At 43.5% G+C, this 20,911-nt stretch overlaps 3 protein-coding genes across 3 annotated transcripts in view; all 3 read left to right on the top strand.

The window, feature by feature from the left end:
• Positions 1-13,009: 13,009 nt before the first annotated feature.
• On the top strand, positions 13,010-13,423 carry LOC124659616 (histone H3.2). Its single transcript, XM_047197448.1, has one exon. It carries the CDS (start codon positions 13,010-13,012, stop codon positions 13,418-13,420), a length of 411 nt encoding a protein of 136 aa, XP_047053404.1. The 3' UTR covers positions 13,421-13,423.
• An 819-nt stretch (positions 13,424-14,242) lies between these two features.
• On the top strand, positions 14,243-18,327 carry LOC124660950 (VAMP-like protein YKT61). The gene is made up of 6 exons (XM_047198800.1): positions 14,243-14,480; positions 14,871-14,968; positions 15,969-16,073; positions 16,730-16,795; positions 17,015-17,101; positions 18,235-18,327. The coding sequence occupies exons 1-6, from the start codon at positions 14,258-14,260 to the stop codon at positions 18,283-18,285; spliced, it is 630 nt and encodes a 209-aa protein (XP_047054756.1). The 5' UTR covers positions 14,243-14,257; the 3' UTR covers positions 18,286-18,327.
• Positions 18,328-19,581: 1,254 nt separating this feature from the next.
• Positions 19,582-20,911, top strand: part of LOC124659325 (fructose-1,6-bisphosphatase, cytosolic-like) — a 21,910-nt gene continuing 20,580 nt past the window's right edge. The window contains exons 1-6 of the mRNA XM_047197233.1: positions 19,582-19,885; positions 19,994-20,068; positions 20,167-20,228; positions 20,349-20,415; positions 20,558-20,671; positions 20,763-20,849. Coding sequence (XP_047053189.1) covers positions 19,679-19,885; positions 19,994-20,068; positions 20,167-20,228; positions 20,349-20,415; positions 20,558-20,671; positions 20,763-20,849 — 612 coding nt within the window. The 5' untranslated portion in view covers positions 19,582-19,678. The remainder of the gene's footprint in view (positions 19,886-19,993; positions 20,069-20,166; positions 20,229-20,348; positions 20,416-20,557; positions 20,672-20,762; positions 20,850-20,911) is intronic.

Raw genomic sequence — 20,911 nt, 5'->3', positions numbered from 1 at the left:
CGCCATGGTCGCCTCCGGAGTGATGAGTGAGTAGTCTACCCCCGGACTATGGGTCCATAGCAGTAGCTAGATGGTTGTCTTCTCCCCATTGTGCTATCATTGTCGGATCTTGTGAGCTGCCTATCATGATCAAGATCATCTATATGTAATTCTATATGTTGCGTTTGTTGGGATCCGATGAATAGAGAATACTTGTTATGTTGATTATCAAAGTTATACATGTGTTGTTTATGATCTTGCATGCTCTCCGTTTCTAGTAGAGGCTCCGGCCAAGTTTTTACTTTTAACTCCAAGAGGGAGTACTTATGCTCGATAGTGGGTTCATGCCTCGCATTGACACTCGGGACAAGTGATGAAAAGTTCTAAGGTTGTGTTGTGCTCGTTGCCACTAGGGATAAAACATTGATGCTATGTCTAAGGATGTAGTTGTTGATTACATTACGCACCATACTTAATGCAATTGTCTCGTTGCTTGCAACTTAATACCGGAGGGGGTTCGGATGATAACCCGAAGGTGGACTTTTTAGGCATAGATGCAGCTTGGATGGCGGTCTATGTACTTTGTCGTAATGCCCAATTAAATCTCACTATACTCATCATGATATGTATGTGCATTGTCATGCTCTCTTTATTTGTCAATTGCCCAACCGTAATTTGTTCACCCAACATGCCGTTCGTCTTATGGGAGAGACACCTCTAGTGAACCGTGGACCCCGGTCCAATTCTCTTTACTCGAAATACAATCTACTCGCAATACTTGTTCTACCGTTTTCTCGCAAACAATCATCTTCCACACAATACGGTTAATCCTTTGTTACAGGCAAGCCGGTGAGATTGACAACCTCACTCGTTTCGTTGGGGCAAAGTAGTTTGGTTGTGTTGTGCAGGTTCCACGTTGGCGCCGGAATCCCTGGTGTTGCGCCGCACTACATCCCGCCGCCATCAACCTTCAACGTGCTTCTTGGCTCCTCCCGGTTCGATAAACCTTGGTTTCTTTCCGAGGGAAAACTTGCTGCTGTGCGCATCATACCTTCCTCTTGGGGTTGCCCAACGAACGTGTGAAATACACGCCATCAAGCTCTTTTTCCGGCGCCGTTGCCGGGAACGAAGAAAAGTTACACCACAAAGATTTTCAACTCCCACGTCAACAGCTCTTTTTCGGCGCCGTTGCCGGGGAGATCAAGACACGCCGCAAGGGGAGTCTCCACTTCTCAATCTCTTTACTTTGTTTTTGTCTTGCTTTATTTTATTTACTACTTTGTTTGCTGCACTAAATCAAAATACAAAAAATTAGTTGCTAGTTTTACTTTATTTGCTATCTTGTTTGCTATATCGAAAACACAAAAAAAAAATTAGTTTACTTGCATTTACTTTATCTAGTTTGCTTTATTTATCGTTGCTAAAATGGCCAACGCTCGAAAATACTAAGTTGTGTGACTTCACAACCACAAATAATAATGATTTCTTATGCACACCTATTGCTCCACCTGCTACTACAAGCAGAATTCTTTGAAATTAAACCTGCTTTACTCGAATCTTGTCATGAAAGATCAATTTTCCGGAATTAGTTCTGATGATGTCGCTGCCCATCTTAATAATTTTGTTGAACTATGCGAAATGCAAAAATATAAAGATGTAGATGGTGATATTATTAAACTAAAATTGTTCCCTTTCTCATTAAGAGGAAGAGCTAAAGATTGGTTGCTATCTCTGCCTAAGAATAGTATTGATTCATGGACTAAATGCAAGGATGCTTTTATTGGTAGATATTATCCCCCTGCTAAAATTATATCTTTGAGGAGTAGCATAATGAATTTTAAACAATTAGATACTGAACATGTTGCTCAAGCTTGGGAAAGAATGAAATCTCTGGTTAAAAATTGCCCAACCCATGGACTGACTACTTGGATGATCATCCAAACCTTCTATGCAGGACTAAATTTTTCTTCACGGAATTTATTGGATTCAGACTGCTTGGAGGTACCTTTATGTCCATCACTCTTGGTGAAGCAACAAGGCTTCTTGATAATATGATGATCAACTACTCTGAATGGCACGCGGAAAGAGCTCCGCAAGGTAAGAAGGTAAATTCTATTGAAGAATCCTCCTCCTTGAATGATAAGGTTGACGCACCACCCTTCGATAACACTTGAGTTACACTTTCGCGCCTAGCCGAAAGGCGTTAAAGAAAAGCGCTTATGGGAGACAACCCATGTTTTTACCTACAGTACTTTGTTTTTATTTTGTGTCTTGGAAGTTGTTTACTACTGTAGCAACCTCTCCTTATCTTAGTTTTGTGTTTTGTTGTGCCAAGTTAAGCCGTTGATAGAAAAGTAAGTACTAGATTTGGATTACTGCGCAGTTCCAGATTTCTTTGCTGTCACGAATCTGAGCCCACTGCCCTGCAGGAAGCTCAGAAAATTATGCCAATTTACGTGCATGATCCTCAGATATGTACGCAACTTTCATTCAATTTGAGCATTTTCATTTGAGCAAGTCTGGTGCCATTTTAAAATTCGTCAATACGAACTGTTCTGTTTTGACAGATTCTGCCTTTTATTTCGCATTGCCTCTTTCGCTATGTTGGATGAATTTCTTTGATCCACTAATGTCCAGTAGCATTATGCAATGTTCAGAAGTGTTAAGAATGATTGTGTCACCTCTGAATATGTCAATTTATATTGTGCACTAACCCTCTAATGAGTTGTTTCGAGTTTGGTGTGGAGGAAGTTTTCAAGGATCAAGAGAGGAGTATGATGCAACATGATCAAGGAGAGTGAAAGCTCTAAGCTTGGGGATGCACCCGGTGGTTCACCCCTGCATATATCAAGAAGACTCAAGCGTCTAAGCTTGGGGATGCCCAAGGCATCCCCTTCTTCATCAACAAATTATCAGGTTCCTCCCCTGAAACTACATTTTTATTCCATCACATCTTATGTGCTTTTTCTTGGAGCGTCGGTTTGTTTTTGTTTTTGTTTTGTTTGAATAAAAAGGATCCTAGCATTCACTTTATGGGAGAGATACACGCTCCGCTGTAGCATATGGACAAGTATGTCCTTGGTTTCTACTCATAGTATTCATGGCGAAGTTTCTCCTTCGTTAAATTGTTATATGGTTGGAATTGGAAAATGATACATGTAGTAATTGCTATAATGTCTTGGGTAATGTGATACTTGGCAATTGTTGTGCTCATGTTTAAGCTCTTGCATCATATGCTTTGCACCCATTAATGAAGAAATACATAGAGCATGCTAAAATTTGGTTTGCATAATTGGTTTCTCTAAGGTCTAGATAATTTCTAGTATTGAGTTTGAACAACAAGGAAGACGGTGTAGAGTTTTATAATGTTTTCGATATGTCTTTTATGTGAGTTTTGCTATACCGTTCATCCTTGTGTTTGTTTCAAATAGCCTTGCTAGCCTAAACCTTGTATCAAGAGGGAATACTTCTCATGCATCCAAAATACTTGAGCCAACCACTATGCCATTTGTGTCCACCATACCTACCTACTACATGGTATTTTCCAGCCATTCCAAAGTAAATTGCTTGAGTGCTACCTTTAAAATTCCATCATTCACCTTTGCAATATATAGCTCATGGGACAAATAGCTTAAAAACTATTGTGGTATTGAATATGTAATTATGCACTTTATCTCTTATTAAGTTGCTTGTTGTGCGATAACCATGTTTATCGGGGAACGCCATCAACTCATTGTTGAATTTCATGTGAGTTGCTATGCATGTTCGTCTTGTCCGAAGTAAGGGCGATCTACACCGAGTTGAATGGTTTGAGCATGCATATTGTGAGAGAAGAACATTGGGCCGCTAACTAAAGCCATGTTCCATGGTGGAAGTTTCAGTTTTGGACAAACATCCTCAAATCTCTAATGAGAAAAGAATTAATTGTTGTTGAATGCTTAAAGCATTAAAAGAGGAGTCCATTATCTCGTTGTCTATGTTGTCCCGGTATGGATGTCTAAGTTGAGAATAATCAAAAGCGAGAAATCCAAATGCGAGCTTTCTCCTTAGACCTTTGTACGAGGCGGCATAGAGGTACCCCTTTGTGATACTTGGTTAAAGCATATGTATTGCGGTGATAATCCAGGTAGTCCAAGCTAATTAGGACAAGGTGCGGGCACTATTAGTACACTATGCATGAGGCTTGCAACTTATAAGATATAATTTACATGATGCATATGCTTTATTACTACCGTTGACAAAATTGTTTCATGTTTTCAAAATCAAAGCTCTAGCACAAATATAGCAATCGATGCTTTTCCTCCGAGAGGACCATTCTTTTACTTTCAATGTTGAGTCAGCTTCACCTATTTCTCTCCACCTCAAGAAGCAAACACTTGTGTGAACTGTGCATTGATTCCTACATATTCGCTTATTGCGCTTATTATATTACTCTATGTTGACAATATCCATGAGATATACATGTTACAAGTTGAAAGCAACCGCTGAAACTTAATCTTCTTTTGTGTTGCTTCAATACCTTTACTTTGAATTATTGCTTTATGAGTTAACTCTTATGCAAGACTTATTGATGCTTGTCTTGAAGTGCTATTCATGAAAAGTCTTTGCTTTATGATTCACTTGTTTACTCATGTCATACACATTGTTTTGATCGCTGCACTCACTACATATGCTTTACAAATAGTATGATCAAAATTATGATGGCATGTCACTCCGAAATTATCCGTGTTATCGTTTTTACTCGCTCGGGACGAGCGGAACTAAGCTTGGGGATGCCGATACGTCTCCAACGTATCGATAATTTCTTGTGTTCCATGCCACATTATTGATGTTATCTACATGTTTTATGCACACTTTATATCATATTCGTGCATTTTCTGGAACTAACCTATTAACAAGATGCCGAAGTGCCAGTTGCTGTTTTCTGCTGTTTTTGGTTTCAGAAATCCTAGTAAAGAAATATTCTCGGAATTGGACGAAATAAAAGCCCAGAGGCCTATTTTCTCACGAAGCTTCGAGAAGACCGAAGACGAGACGAAGAGGGGCCACGGGGGAGCCAAACCCTAGGGCGGCGCGGCCCCCCTTGGCCGCGCGGCCCCGTGGTGTGGGCCCCCCGTGCCGCCCCTCGACCGGCCCTTCCGCCTACAAATAGCCTCCGTGACGAACCCCCCAGTACCGAGAGCCACGATACGGAAAACATTACTGAGACGCCGCCGCCGCCGATCCCATCTCGGGGGATCCTGGAGATCGCCTCCGGCACCCTGCCGGAGAGGGGAATCATCTCCCGGAGGACTCTACGCCGCCATGGTCGCCTCCGGAGTGATGAGTGAGTAGTCTACCCCTGGACTATGGGTCCATAGCAGTAGCTAGATGGTTGTCTTCTCCCCATTGTGCTATCATTGTCGGATCTTGTGAGCTGCCTATCATGATCAAGATCATCTATATGTAATTCTATATGTTGCGTTTGTTGGGATCCGATGAATAGAGAATACTTGTTATGTTGATTATCAAAGTTATACATGTGTTGTTTATGATCTTGCATGCTCTCCGTTTCTAGTAGAGGCTCTGGCCAAGTTTTTACTTTTAACTCCAAGAGGGAGTACTTATGCTCGATAGTGGGTTCATGCCTGCATTGACACCGGGACAGGTGACGGAAAGTTCTAAGGTTGTGTTGTCTTGTTGCCACTAGGGATAAAACATTGATGCTATGTCTAAGGATGTAGTTGTTGATTACATTACGCACCATACTTAATGCAATTGTCCGTTGCTTGCAACTTAATATCGGAGGGGTTCGGATGATAACCCGAAGGTGGACTTTTTAGGCATAGATGCAGTTGGATGGCGGTCTATGTACTTTGTCGTAATGCCCAATTAAATCTCACTATACTCATCATGATATGTATGTGCATTGTCATGCTCTCTTTATTTGTCAATTGCCCAACCGTAATTTGTTCACCCAACATGTCTGTTCGTCTTATGGGAGAGACACCTCTAGTGAACTGTGGACCCCGGTCCAATTCTCTTTACTCGAAATACAATCTACTGCAATACTTGTTCTACTCGTTTTCACGCAAACAATCATCTTCCACACAATACGGTTAATCCTTTGTTACGAGCAAGCCGGTGAGATTGACAACCTCACTTGTTTCGTTGGGGCAAAGTAGTTTGGTTGTGTTGTGCGAGTTCCACGTTGGCGCCGGAATCCCCGGTGTTGCGCCGCACTACATCCCGCCGCCATCAACCTTCAACGTGCTTCTTGGCTCCTCCTGGTTCGATAAACCTTGGTTTCTTTCTGAGGGAAAACTTGCTGCTGTGCGCATCATACCTTCCTCTTGGGGTTGCCCAACGAACGTGTGAAATACACGCCATCAAAGATACAAGGGAAAAAGCTATACATGACATTAATAATGGTGCCTCTGGCTCCATGCCACCTGTTGGGAATCCCAGGGAATCCACACATCCTTTTGTTCATTCTGCTTCAAGATCTGTGTCTCCCGGACAGGCCTCTTCTAGTGCATCTGCCTCACCATCTTATGCTCAGTTTCTTCATACCTTGGCGAAATCTGGTAGTGACAAGACCTATATGTTCCAGAAGCAATACAGGAAAGAATTGGGCCCCATTATTGAGGCAACCAATGAATGTGATATCTCTGAAGAAAAAGTTGATTATGAAGGCTCTGACTCTGAAGATGCTGCCACTTCTGTCCGGTACATCAATCCTGGTCAAGGGATTCTTGCTTTGGCAGTCCCTACTATTCGTCCTGAGGAAAATGCTACAATGATCTTTGATGAGGGATCTCAACCTGAGTTTGAGGGCACTCAAGAAGAACCACTTTCTCAAGTTGATAACCCTGTAGGTGTGGAGGCCAATGAAACAAGAATTGATGCTTCTCTATCTCAAGCAGGTGGTGATCTTCATCCTAGCCGCATGAGCTCCAGGATTATTGCACAGGACCTACACTCCATCAAGATCTCTGACAAAGCTATCAAACATGCTGCTGCAAGAGATGTATCAGGTACAAACTTAACCTCCCATAATTCCTTTGCTTTACTTGATGATGATGATATATTTGCAAGGGCCCTAGAAATTGGGGTTGACCTGAAACCTTTTCTTTGGAAAATATCAATTATCTGAAAGATCTAGAACAAGCTAGACATGCAATTGATGTAGCTCAATCTGACAATGAACCAGAGAATGAGTCAGACACATATAAAATCATGCTCTTGGGATTTGATAAAGAACAAGAATGTGAAGATGAAGATGACTTTACACCTGTTCTGTCCAGGAGAAAGAAAAAGAAAAAGAGAAGTCTGATTAAATCTGGGAGAATAAGAGAGTCACCAATAAAATCAGGTGACTCTGTTGAAGGGGCACATTCAAAATCAAGTGCCGCCTTGGGAAAGGTGAACAATGCTCACCCTTTGAGTGGCATTGTCACTGGAACCAGATGTAGGAAAAAAAACCCAAGATATCTATGATAGGTGCAACTCTTAATTGCAGGGGAGTGGGGAAGAAAGGTATGAGCAGTTTTCTGGTTGATTTTATCAGAGATCAAGAGGTGGATTTCATTGGATTGCAAGAAACAATCAAGAAAGAATACTCTCCTGCTTTCTTCAGGACTGTAGATCCTCAGAACCAGTTTGATTGGAAGTGGATTCCATCTATTGGTAGAAGTGGTGGAATTCTGGGTGGTTTTAGGCTATCCAGATTCTCCATCACTGACACTGTTGTTGGCAGATTCTTCATCAAAGTTACTTTGATGGATCTTAAACTCAAAGTGATTTGGTGCTTGGTCATTGTTTATGGTGCAGCTCAGATGAGTGATAAAGAAGAATTCCTGGTAGAGCTTGGCAGGGTTTGCAGTGATCAAAGTCATCCCATCCTCATTGGAGGAGATTTCAATATCATTAGGTTCTCCTCTGAGAAGAACAAAAGCATGAGAATCAATAAATGGACAGACATGTTCAATTCCATTATCAATACCTATGCTTTGAGAGAGATTCACCTATCTGGGGGCCAGTACACTTGGTCAAATAATCAGCTTGATCCCACCCTTGAAAAATTGGACAGATTCCCGATGAGCAGTGACTGGGAAGATTTATTTCCCCTGACAACCGTCCACAAGTTGAGCAGAGATATTTCTGACCATAATCCCTTAATCCTTGATACCTTGGAGAATAAACCAAAAAAGAAATATCCATTCAGATTTGAAAAAAACTGGACTAGAGAAGAAGATTTTCTGGACAGAGTTGGCAGAATTTGGCAACAAAATGTCAGAGCAAGAAATAGTTTGGATAGAGTCCAGAAAAAGCTCAAAGCTGTGAAGAATGGCTTGAAGGGATGGGGACATAATTTAAGGGGAAAAGATAAAAAAAGGAAATGTGACATTTCTCTCCTTCTGGCTGAGTTAGAGATGAAAGAAGAGTTATCTCCTTTATCTGCTTCTGATATCCAACAGAAAGCTACACTTCAACAAGAGATGCTCAATATTCTAGATAAGGAGGAATGTTTTTGGAGGCAAAGGGCAAGAGATAATTGGTTACTGAAAGGGGATAGCAATACAGCTTTCTTTCATAGAATGGCTAATGGCTGCAAGAGAAAATCTAAGATTTTCTCCTTAAAAAGTGGAGAAAATATTATTCAAGGTGACGAGGACTTGTTAAATCATGCCACCCAGTTTTATAAAAATCTCTTTGGCCCTGCAGAAGATAGGGGAGTGAGATTGAATGCTGACATATGGGATAATGCAGAAAAACTTGATGACACAGACAGGGATCCTGCTGGGATATTATCAAAGGAGATATTATGGCAGTGTTCCATGACTTGTATGAACATAAAATTGACCTTGCCAGTATCAATTATGGGATTATTACTTTAATTCCAAAAGGAGAGGATGCTGATAGGATACAGAAATATAGACCTATTTGCTTATTGCAAGTTTTGTTCAAGATTTTCACAAAAACTCTTACTGTCAGAGTAACCCCAGTTATGGAGAAACTGCTATCCAATCACCAAACTGCTTTCATCAATGGGAGATACATTACAGATGGTGTTATGCTGCTCCAGGAGGTCTTGAGAGAAAGTCAATACAGGAAGCAACAGGGGGTTGTGCTGAAAATTGATTTTGAGAAAGCTTATGACAAAGTAAACTGGAATTTCCTGTTTGACTGTTGCTCACAGAAAGGGTTCAGTAGTAATTGGCTTGTATGGATCAAAAAGATTGTAACAAATGGCACCTTAAGTGTGAAAGTGAATGATAATATTGGCCCTTATTTTACTAGCTGTAAAGGTATAAGGCAAGGAGATCCTTTTGCCCCCTTCCTGTTCAACATGGCAGCTAATAGTTTGTCCAAGATGATAACCCTAGCACAGCAGAATGGTCTCATCAAAGGACTTGCAGGCAACCTGGTTGAGAATGGCATTCCCTTGCTACAATATGCTGATGACACTATTCTTCTTATTCAAGATGACGCTGAACAGGCTGTGAATTTGAAGCTCATTCTGTATATTTTTGAAACAATGTCTGGGCTTAAAATCAATTTTGAGAAAAGTGAAGTTATGATGATTCTTGAAGATGAGATGAAATCACAATTCTTTGCTGCCCTCTTTAATTGTCAGCAAGGAACTTGGCCCATTAAATACCTGGGCACTCCTGTTTGTGCAAGAAGACCAACAGTTGCTGAAATGAATTTTCTGGGTGAAAGAACCAAGAAGAAAATGAGTGGGTGGGTAGGTAATGCCATGTCTATTGGAGGAAGAGTTATCAAAATTGATGCCTGCCTTTCTAGTGTGGCTGTTTATCAGATGTCTATGAGGTTGCTTCATAAAACAACCATTGAACAACTTGACAAACCTATCAGAGCTTTTTTCTGGGCTGGAAGTGCTGATAAAAGGAAGTATCACTTTGTCAAATGGAAATGCTGCAAGCCAAAGAGAAAAGGTGGTCTGGGTATAAAAGATTTACATCTGTTCAATATTAGTTTAATGTGTAAATGGTGGTGGAAAATAGAGAATGATTCTGGACCCTGGCAAGATCTGATGAAGAAGAAATATATGAACCATGGTGGTGTGTATCATACAAAGAAAAAACCTGGGGATTCTCCCCTTTGGTCAGACATGTTACAGGTGAAACAGATTTATCTGAAAGGGAGAAGGATGAAGGTGGGAAATGGCAAGAGCACAAGTTTTTGGTGTGATGCATGGTGTACACAGACTCCTTTGAAAGATAGATTCCCTGAGATTTTTGACATGTGTATTGAGCAAGATGTAACAGTTGCTGATGCTGCCAACATGAATTGGTCCTTTTCATTCAGAAGATGGATGACACCAGATATTTCTTGGCAGATTCATGGCCTGAACCAAATTATGTCTCAAACTACTTTGACTGACAGGCAAGATACACCTCACTGGAAATGGACAAAAAATGGCAAATTTACTGTCAAATCAATGTACAATCATCTATGCAGTAATGGTGTAGATAGAACTTTCAAACATCTTTGGAAAAGTAGGATTCCTCTGAAAATCAAGATCTGGTTGTGGATGATCTGGCACAATGCTATTGCTACAAAAGACAATCTGCTGAAAAGAAATTGGCAAGGAAGTGCCTCCTGCCAGTTCTGCAATAATACTGAGAGCATCTCCCATATTTTCTTCTCTTGTCCAGCTGCAAAATTTGTCTGGAGCACAGTTGGCAATCTAGTTGGGGCAAGATCCAGACCTGGATCCTTTACACAATACTTCTGGTGGATTCCACAATTTATTCCTGCAAGCAGAAACACGCAGATTGCGGGGTTGGCTGCAATATGCTGGGCAATTTGGAAACTTAGAAATAGATCTTGCTTTGATCACAAAATGATCAAGGATCCAGTTGAATTAATCAGCTATTCTACTGTCTTTATGAAATACTGGGCATGTCTCAATGGTGAAAAAGACGCCGAAGATTTACGACTGGGAGCTGATGGTTTAATGAAGCTTGCTTCTGCACAAACAGTTGATGAAAGAGCTCGGAACAGGCCTGTTCCAACACAGAGGTCACTGAGGATCAGGGAAGCAAGAGATGTTGCTGGTGATGAAGACGATATGGAGGAAGATGAGCATGTTGACATCGTTTGATGTGGTGCTTCTGCTGAAGTTTCCCTGATGCTCCTTTGTTTTGGCCAACAGACGCTGTGGTCCTGCTCTAGTTGGTTATGTGTTTGCGCTGTGTCGCACGTTTTAGATGCTTTAGAACTGTCAGTTTGGTTATGTGGTTAGCTTGCCTCGGGCGGCGTTTTTGTATATATACTGTGGTGTGGGGGGTGTGTTGAAACTTGCCAGATGGGCAAGTGAAACTCGTTATGTTTTTCGTTATCTCATGGGTAATGAAAAATCCGATCTTCGGATCGTTTGGAAAAAAAAGTATCAGAGCTGTTCATTCCATTTCCCTACATAATCAAGTGGTGATAGATAACGAACAAATTTACATATGTGTACAGCGCTATCGTAAATTGACATATGAAAATACCAAATTAATGGAGTGTAAGGGAATTTGCAACAGATGGGAATAAAATTGTAAATTTCTAGGCTTAACGTGTGCAATATATGATCTATAACAACAAAAAAAAAGACTAAAAGAAAATTCTGGGAACATGGAATAATGGCGCGAACATAGTCGAGAACCCAATGTGTGATAGGGTGAGTCTTCCCATCATCCACCAAGATACCTCCCTGCGCAGCATGAACTAATACAATTATGCACTAAACACACATGAGCAAATCGACACGAATTATGCAAGGAATTGGCAGGGTTATCATAACTAATTGTATCGGTCGATTTCTGCTGCGAGGAAACGACGCTGAGCGGGATCAGGCCATAGAGACCAAGCAAGATAGGCCGGCCCTTCTTCGTCAGCGAGTACCCCGTGCTCTGCAGAGGCATCACGAGTTCACGACATGCACGCCTCAAGACAAAACCGCGCGTACGGAGTAGAAGTGTAGAACGGGCCGTCGCTCGTGCATGATGTCGGAGTTGCGCTTGTGGACGACGACAGGGCGGTGGCACTATGCCTACAGGAGGAGGCGATGGATTGATAGGGGCGCAAGCGATCACCAGAGACTTGGAAGAATGACGCCCTCCCCTCCCGCGCAGGTTGGTCCCAGTGGGGGTGCTGCTGATTTAATCCATTCGAAACGGCAACAAATCGTCATTGCGATCTCAGAACTTGAAGAGGATAAATTCTGCGGGGACTCTTCGGATGCCCGGATGCGTCCATCCGTTTCCAATTCTGGAGGAGACTGTGGGGAGAAAGAAACGCTAATCATCAAGGGCTGCAGTAATGGTGAAATTTGTTCGGTGGCTGAAGATATCGATGGAGAAGACAAAAAGCGACGGGACGGGAGGTTCCGTCAAGTTTTTTTTTTCTGGTTGAGAATTCAGACGTCCATCATGTTTTTTTTTTGAGGGAAACGTCCATCATGTGAGCATGAAGGAAGATGGAGGCGTGGGCTTCACCTGGGCTGAAGCAATGGAATGGGCTGTTTAGTTAGTATTCCCTTCTTTTAATAACGTTCTGCTCTTTGGAGTTTCTTTGCTGAGGTGGACTTTGCCATAATGAAACGTAAGACTGAAGAACAAACGGAAATGACATGCCATGTTGCTGACGTGGATAGGCTGCATGTTAAGAAAATTCTTTGTGGGTGCTCCTATTTAGAAATAGAAGATTAGAGTTCGTTATCTTGCCAATCCGCGTGACAGCACACTCTCCCAGTACCAGCCAATCAGAGACCAGGAATTCCTTCCCACGGATCGCTACCCCTGATCCGCGTGCTCCACCCGAAACCCAATCTCAACCGTCCACGCGCCACCAATCCAACGCCGCAAACCCATCTTCCTCCACGAGACCCCGCCGCTGCCCCAAATTTTTCCCAGTCTCCCGCCGGTTCCTCCCCTACTTAACCGCCCCGTCCCTCCCATTCAACCTCATCCAATTCCCAAACCTGAAACCTCCCAAATCACCAGCACCTCGCCGGAGCTCCAGTCCCCACCCACCAATGGCCCGCACCAAGCAGACCGCGCGCAAGTCGACGGGCGGCAAGGCGCCGAGGAAGCAGCTAGCCACCAAGGCGGCGCGCAAGTCGGCGCCGGCCACGGGCGGCGTGAAGAAGCCGCACCGCTTCCGCCCGGGCACCGTGGCGCTCCGCGAGATCCGCAAGTACCAGAAGAGCACGGAGCTGCTCATCCGCAAGCTGCCCTTCCAGCGCCTCGTGCGCGAGATCGCGCAGGACTTCAAGACCGACCTCCGGTTCCAGAGCTCCGCCGTGTCGGCCCTGCAGGAGGCCGCCGAGGCGTACCTGGTGGGGCTGTTTGAGGACACCAACCTCTGCGCCATCCACGCCAAGCGCGTCACCATCATGCCCAAGGACATCCAGCTCGCGCGCCGCATCCGTGGGGAGAGGGCGTAGGTTCTGTAGTCATCTGTGTGTGTTGGAAGGAGGAGTAATCTCGTGCTGTAGTGTTCCGGTCGGTGGTGTTGATCTGTGATGTAATTTGTTCAGTCATCGTATCTGCTCTTGTTGTGGTCCTGTCGTCATATGTAGCCCCTTGTTGCGATGAATTGGCAATGGAAAAGTGCAGTTATCCTTATCGGAATCTCGTTCCTGTGTTGTATGTTTGCTCTCCTCTGTGATGCGTGCTGCTTGCCTCAGTTTTTCATCATCTGAATCTTGTTTCTGTGTTTTATGCTTTCTCTCTGTGATGTTTGCAGCTCGCATGCTCCTTCAGGTTTCATCATCTGAATCTCGCTACTAGTGCGTTTACGTTTGCTCTCTGATGTTTGCAGCTCATCCGCTCCTTCAGTGTTTCGTTAGTATCTGAATCTCGTTTCCCCTTTGTTTATATGTTTGCTCTTTGTGATGCGTGCTCCTCGCGTATTTGTTCAGTTTTGTGTGGTCGCTACACGATACGATGCTGCGATGGAGATGAAGAACACGTTGGTTGATTTCTTTGTTTCAGATTCTTGTCTGATTTTGCTGCGGAATCCCAATTTATCCTGCACTGCGTGTCTGCCTCCCTGGCGCATCTATTCCGGTTGGACGAACTCCACTAGCTGCAAAAAAATATGTTATTCGCCTACCAAGCCTGGCCCACTGTCATTGACTAGTGGACGTCGTGGGTGTCTGACCGAATCCAGCAAAGTACTAGGAGAAAAGGGGAGAAGCTTCTCGGCTGCGATCTCCGTCCAATTCCGTCCTTCTCCGCGTAGGAACAACGGCAACAGGGAGAGTCGTAGATCTTGAGCGATGAAGATCACGGCGATCGTGGTGCTGAAGCCGGCCGCGGGCGCCGGGGCCTCCTCCTCGGGCGGCGGGCCGGGCTCCGAGGCCTTCGTGCTGGCCAACGCCACGGACGTCAGCCACTTCGGCTTCTTCCAGCGCGGCGCCGCGCGCGAGTTCATCGTCTTCGTCGCCCGCACCGTCGCCCAGCGCACCCAGCCCGGCCAGCGCCAGTCCGTCCAGCACGAAGGTAACCACCGCACCCCTCAGATCTGCCTCCGCCTAGGTCTACTTTACTTCGCGATCCGATGGTCAGATCCAGGGTTTGGACTGGTTTTGCCAGGGGCCGATCTTATCCCACGAGTCCTCTCATGTGGTAACCTCCATGTGGTAGTGTGATTTCTAGAACATGGGCGAGATGGGTGATTCCGATTTGTATCATGTGTGCCGAAAAGTATCTGACCAGTTAGTTCATCCATGCGATCTTCTTAGTGACTTGAACTAATTCCAACGATTAGTTGTAATTTAAACCCCACTAGCTGCCATTAGCATCTTCAGTTTAGCAAATTCATGCTGACTATCTGTTTGTTGCTGTGAGTTTATGATCACTCAGAACACTTTTTCCTAATTTTCTGTTCAGAGTACAAGGTTCACTCACACAACAGGAATGGCCTGTGTGTGGTGGCATTTATGGATGATCACTATCCTGTACGAAGCGCATTTTCCCTTCTGAATAAGGTATGTACCCTGTGTTCTTGAAATCCTGATTGCATATTTCGTGATTGGCCTACAATCAGTTCTGCCAACATGATTGGATCCATCTTCTTGTTCTTATTTCTAATAGGCTTTAAAACCTAAGAGTACCTTTTGCTTCTAGATACGGATTTTCTCCAAATTATTAACAGAAAAAGGCAGAAGTGTCCATGTAATGCATCCATGTCACGTATGCTGTAACCTCTCCCTAGGCTGCTATATGCAATTACCCTCAACAATTAAGGAGGTACTGTGTTCATTATTGAACATGATTCCTCGGTAGTTGCCCGAAAGCCAGTAACTACAACTTTTAACCAATGTTCATCTTCGATGTTCAGTAAAACCTGCACCTTGTTGTGTCTTAAAGCAAAGGTTATGGTGTTGTCTTGGGAACTTGTTCTTATTTCTAATAGGCTTTAAAAACCTATTGGATCGATCTTGTTCTTACTAATAGGCTTAAAACCCAAAGTACTTTTGCTTCTAGATACAGACTTTCTCCAAATTATTTAACAGAAAAGGTAGAAGTGTCAATGTAATGCATCCGTGTCATGTATGCTACAGCCTCTCCCTAGGCTGGTATATATAATTACCCTCAACAATTAAAGATGTATTGTGTTTATTATTGAACATGATATTCCTCAGTAGTTGCCTGAAAACCAGTAACTACACAACTTAACCAATGTTCGGCTTTGATGTTCAGTAAAACCTGCACCTTGTTGTGTGTTGAAGCAATGGAGTTGTGGTGTTGTCTAGGGACCTTGTTTTGAGCATTAGCTAGATTGCAGTCTGACAAACCGTGTACACTACCTTTGCTAACAAAATTGTTTATCTCCTAAATTTATATGTACGAGTGATTCAGTCACTACTTTATTATGCCATGCAAATCTTTGATGTATCGTGACAACCGAATAAGTATGATAGAACAGTTCTTCGTAGTAGTTTTTTCTGGTGATACTTAATTGTCAATGCGAATTGTTTTATGAAGGTACTTGACGAATACCAGAAGGCTTTTGGGGACTCTTGGAAAGCTGCTACAGCAGATTCTACTCAAGAGTGGCCTTTCTTGGCAGACGCTTTGACAAGATTTCAGGTATAACCATCTATGGCAGACACTGTATGTTTGTGTGTTCATTGCTACGAGGTAACATAATGCTCCATGTTTATTTTTGGGTGTTAATACTTAGTAACTTGTAGATGGTCTTTTTATCCCATCCTCTACTGAAATAGAAAGAGAGAAGGGAGCAACTACAAACGTTGACCAACGGGGGAATGATCCCTCCCTTGGCTATATGTTGTTAGGTAGGATGAGACTAGACGCTAGGATGATAACCCGATTTAAAGTTCGCCCCTCCCTGCGAAATTACCGCGAGATGGGGATTCAAACCCGGGTGGGCTGGCTGCGTACTTGCTTGCCTTGCCACTGAGCTAGAACTCAGTTCTCAAGAAGGGAGCAACTATCTTTGTTTTATGATGAAAAGCTTTGCCATATACAAATTGTTTTGTGTGCTCAGGTGGTTCATATTTTCTATGGAATTGGTTGTACGCCTGTTTTTGAAAGAAAAAATTGCTATGTATTTAAGATGCGTGTGTTCTGTGGTGGATTCTTAGGGATTTGTTCTACATGGTGCACATATTTAAGCATGGGTTCTATGTTTTGGACATATAACTTGCAGCGTGCTTCTACTCTACTCGTCATTTTCATTGTTGCTTATTCTCATTTATGATGAAGCATCTGCCATTTTGCAGGATCCTGCAGAGGCCGACAAGTTAACGAAAATCCAGAGGGACTTGGATGAAACAAAAATCATCCTAGTAAGTGTTTCTGATCTGTTTTTTTCTACATGGTTAAAAATCTACAAATGTACCGACTACTTGCACCATACACAATGATGGAAGACCAGCCTTTTCTTGTGAAGATGGTCTTCGCGACCCCATCTTGTATTGGAGATGTTACATTGCTTTTTTTTCTCTTTCCTGTATGGGAACAACCTATTGCTGATGTGTATTGTTTATGTTTGGATATTTTAACAGCATAAAACTATAGAGAATGTCCTCGAAAGAGGAGAGAAATTGGATAGCTTGGTTGAGAAAAGTTCAGACCTGAGTGCTGCTTCACAGGTAATAATATATACTGCTATTTTCTATTTACCCCTGTTGAGTGCTTAACTGCTTTTGTAGTTAAAAACATGGTGAACAATTGCTAGTTACTGTTAGTCATCTCCAAACTGCACGGAGCATTCTGACACATGTCAGCCTGTTCATTGTGTTATTACAGGTTCACTTGTGCATATACTACTGTATATTAAATTGTCAAGTTAAAAAAAGCCTTATTCATTGGAACGGAGTTAGTATTAGTCTTGCATAATATTACTCAAAATTTATATCAATAATTGCTAGAGAAAAATAGTTCATTTTTAGACAAAGAACATGTATCTGCAGTTAGAAGTCCACTTTACTTCATGGTCTAGACTAGGAGGAGGGTTCAGAAACAAACTTAACAGTAATTTTGAAGATTTATTTTTAACACAAACATGTCTTAAGTGTGTGTCGCTTTGTTATCCTCACCACGAAAATACATGGATTTGTACCGTTTATTATATGAAATCACAGTTGAGAAGCAATTAAGTTTGTTTGTAAAACAACCAGAAAAGTAAACTCAAACCATGAGTTGCAGCTGTAGCTTCTGCTCGTAACTCGTGCGAGCAAGTGCACCCACACGTCGAGTTGTCAAGTATGGTTGGTTGGCCTTTTGTTTCTCAAATTTCCACATGTTAGAGTAGAAAAGAAAATTCTCGTGTATGGCCCTGCCCAGTTGGAATACTGTAGAAGATATTTGTTTATATCTATCTATTTTATGCGATGCTAACATATTGTTACGGGTTGTATACAATAAGAGAAATCTAGTTTTACGTGTTTTACTGACCTATTTCTGTACAACATTGGGTGATGCTGTAGTAGCAACATCTGGCTTTTAATATTGTAGAATTTCCTGAATGAGTTTCCAGAATGCTTATTGTTAGATGCACTGTATACAATGTGACTGGTGCAGCATATGCGTGAAAAGGCCCTTTTCTTAATTGATAACAATGACCCTGTTCTTCTAGGATTTACCTATTTTTTAGTCATAAAACTGCTGTTGCTTTTTAACTTGGTGAAAATCATTGTTTTATTGTCCAGATCATTTGTATGCTCTGTCTTGTTAAATTTATCGCCATATTTTCCTTAGAGAAATGTTACTCTGTCCTTTTCAGATGTTCTACAAGCAGGCGAAGAAAACAAACAGTTGTTGTACTATACTGTGAAGTTTGAACTGTGATCCTTCAGTCGTTCTTGGAAGGCCCCAGGTCAATGCTTCGACAAAGATCCTGATACATCTGCGCCTTTTACCTTGGAGTTGCATCTGCTTAATTCTGAGGCACCTTTCACTACCTTTTTTTTCAGAAAGAAAATCAATCAATATCGTTGTGCTGTACTGTAAATCTGTTATTCTTTGGTGACCGGTGGAATCTTCTGGTAGCGTCTCACTCGCTTATCGGACTCCATGGCTCGTGCTTGCGAAAAACTCCTAACAAAGGCCAGCGTCCTTGTTACCCCCCTGTGCATGGAATTGTTATCACAACAAATTATGTTGGAGCACAGGTTGCTATTGGTAATTTATGTATCCTATATATGTGATTAAGATTGACCGTACTATTTGCCTTCCAATGGTTTCATCAAGCCTATATCTATGTTGGTAATACTCTGCCGGGTAATATTCATACTGTGTAAGATGGTCAACACGTTATGTTTTCAGTACTACCTCTGGCATGTGAAGCCAATTGTGCTGATTTCGTATGTGCAACTTATAATTTTGCTAAGTAGCAGTATGGGTGAAGCATATGGTTCCCCTTTGACCTGGCAAAGTCACATTTTACGATCTCGAGTTTGTGGTAGTGTCTCTCACAAGTCATTGACTGGACTTTGAAATGCATGCGAATCTAGCAAAGGGATGGCAAATGCAAATTGCAAAAGCAGATATTCCAAGAGCCCGATGGGTCATGGGTGTGATTGTGTGAAGATGCAGAGGCCACTTGAGCTTGAACCAGGATATTCCACCTACAGTACTACGCTAGAAAGAGAGTGATTGCACGTCCGCGTGAATGGCAGGCCATCAAGCAAAGCTCCTCGCCATTCATCAATGCAATAACAGCTTCCAACCCGCTGACGCTCATTGCAAAACCGCCTCGCCGTCACGGTCAGGTCTCAGGTTATAGCTAGCAAAGACACTGCCCCTGTCGTGATCATCTCCCTCCGCTCGCGTGGCGTGTTCCTCCGGCGAGACGGTTACGTTGCGAGCGCAGGACAAAACCCCGCTCTCCTCTCACCTCAGTAGGCGACGGGCGACGGCCACAGACGCACACGGCCATCGCGCTACCAGCCATCGCGGATAGAGGGGATAGGCCTGCGCGCCGGTTCCATTGGAGCCCCACGCCCCTCTCCTCCCAGCCTCACTTCCTCCTCCCGCTACCTACCAAAACCAGAGAGATCACCCACACGTCACCCTACGTTCACAGCCACCCCAGTTCCCGCGCCTTCACCACCATAGATAGATCGTTCACTTCCACGGTCTGCGCTCCAACCATAACCAAGTCGACGAGCTAAGCGAGAGAGTGCAGGCGAGGAGAGGATATCGTCGATCGACCGCCGGCCGGGAAGATGGATCACGCGGCGGACACGTACCGGACGGACCTCATGACCATCACGCGGTACGTGCTCAACGAGCAGAGCAGGTTCCCGGAGTCGCGCGGCGACCTCACCATCCTCCTCTCCCACATCGTCCTCGGATGCAAGTTCGTCGCCTCCGCCGTCAACAAGGCAGGGCTCGCAAAGCTCACCGGACTCGCCGGCGAGACCAACGTCCAGGCAAGCCCCATGCCGCCTGTCTTTCTTTTCCTTTTCGAAACTTTCTCTACTTCAGAATGATGAAGGTATGATGCTGATGATGCCTTGCGTTGCTGTGGGTTTCCTCAGGGGGAGGAGCAGAAGAAGCTGGACATCCTGTCCAACGAGGTGTTCGTCAATGCCCTCGTCAGCAGCGGCCGCACCGTATGAATCTCTTCTCTTCTCTCGTCCCACTCTTCTTGGCGTGTTCGATTTCGTTCAGTTCTTCACACTCTGCTCTGCGAACGGACATCCATGTGCAGTGCGTTCTTGTGTCCGAGGAGGACGAGCTGGCCACCTTCGTGGACCCCAAGCTCCGTGGAAAGTATGTAACCTCGGCTCCTCTGCACTCTCTGCTCTGTCACACACAGCTTCAGTATATGCATGATTCACTGATCGGTTTATTCTGTTCCTGGTGAATGATTTCCTCTCTATTTTGCATCAGGTACTGTGTCTGCTTCGATCCCCTGGATGGCTCCTCCAACATCGACTGCGGCGTCTCCATCGGAACGGTACGCACAACAGATTCAAACTTGTCGGAAACATGCTTTGTTTTTTCCAAAAGTCTCAGGAAATATGCTCATAACAAGTAGAAGCATGTTGTGCATGGTTTATTCCTTCTTTCTACCTACATGGTTTCTCTTTGCTCTACAGATCTTTGGGATTTACATGATCAAGAACTTTGACACCGTGACCCTTGAGGAGGTGCTGCTGCCTGGGAAGGACATGATTGCTGCTGGATACTGCATGTATGGAAGTTCATGCACGGTAATTAATCAACTCTCCTGAGCTCATTACGCAGGATGATTGATCTTCCGTAACTACCGTCTGAACTGTCTGTGCAAGTAATTTGCTGCAGCTTGTTCTGAGCACTGGGAGTGGTGTCAATGGCTTCACGCTTGACCCTTCTCTTGGGGAGTTCATCATGACGCATCCAGAAATCAAGGTACCCTGACGCAAGTATGGAAATTTGTTTATTTTTCTGAAGATTCACCAAAAAGTAGCATA

Source organism: Lolium rigidum, chromosome 6 (genome assembly GCF_022539505.1).
Source record: "Lolium rigidum isolate FL_2022 chromosome 6, APGP_CSIRO_Lrig_0.1, whole genome shotgun sequence".
Lineage (NCBI taxonomy): Eukaryota > Viridiplantae > Streptophyta > Magnoliopsida > Poales > Poaceae > Lolium > Lolium rigidum.
Note: the sequence above shows the minus strand (reverse complement) of the source record. Positions and strands in the feature narration are given on the sequence as shown.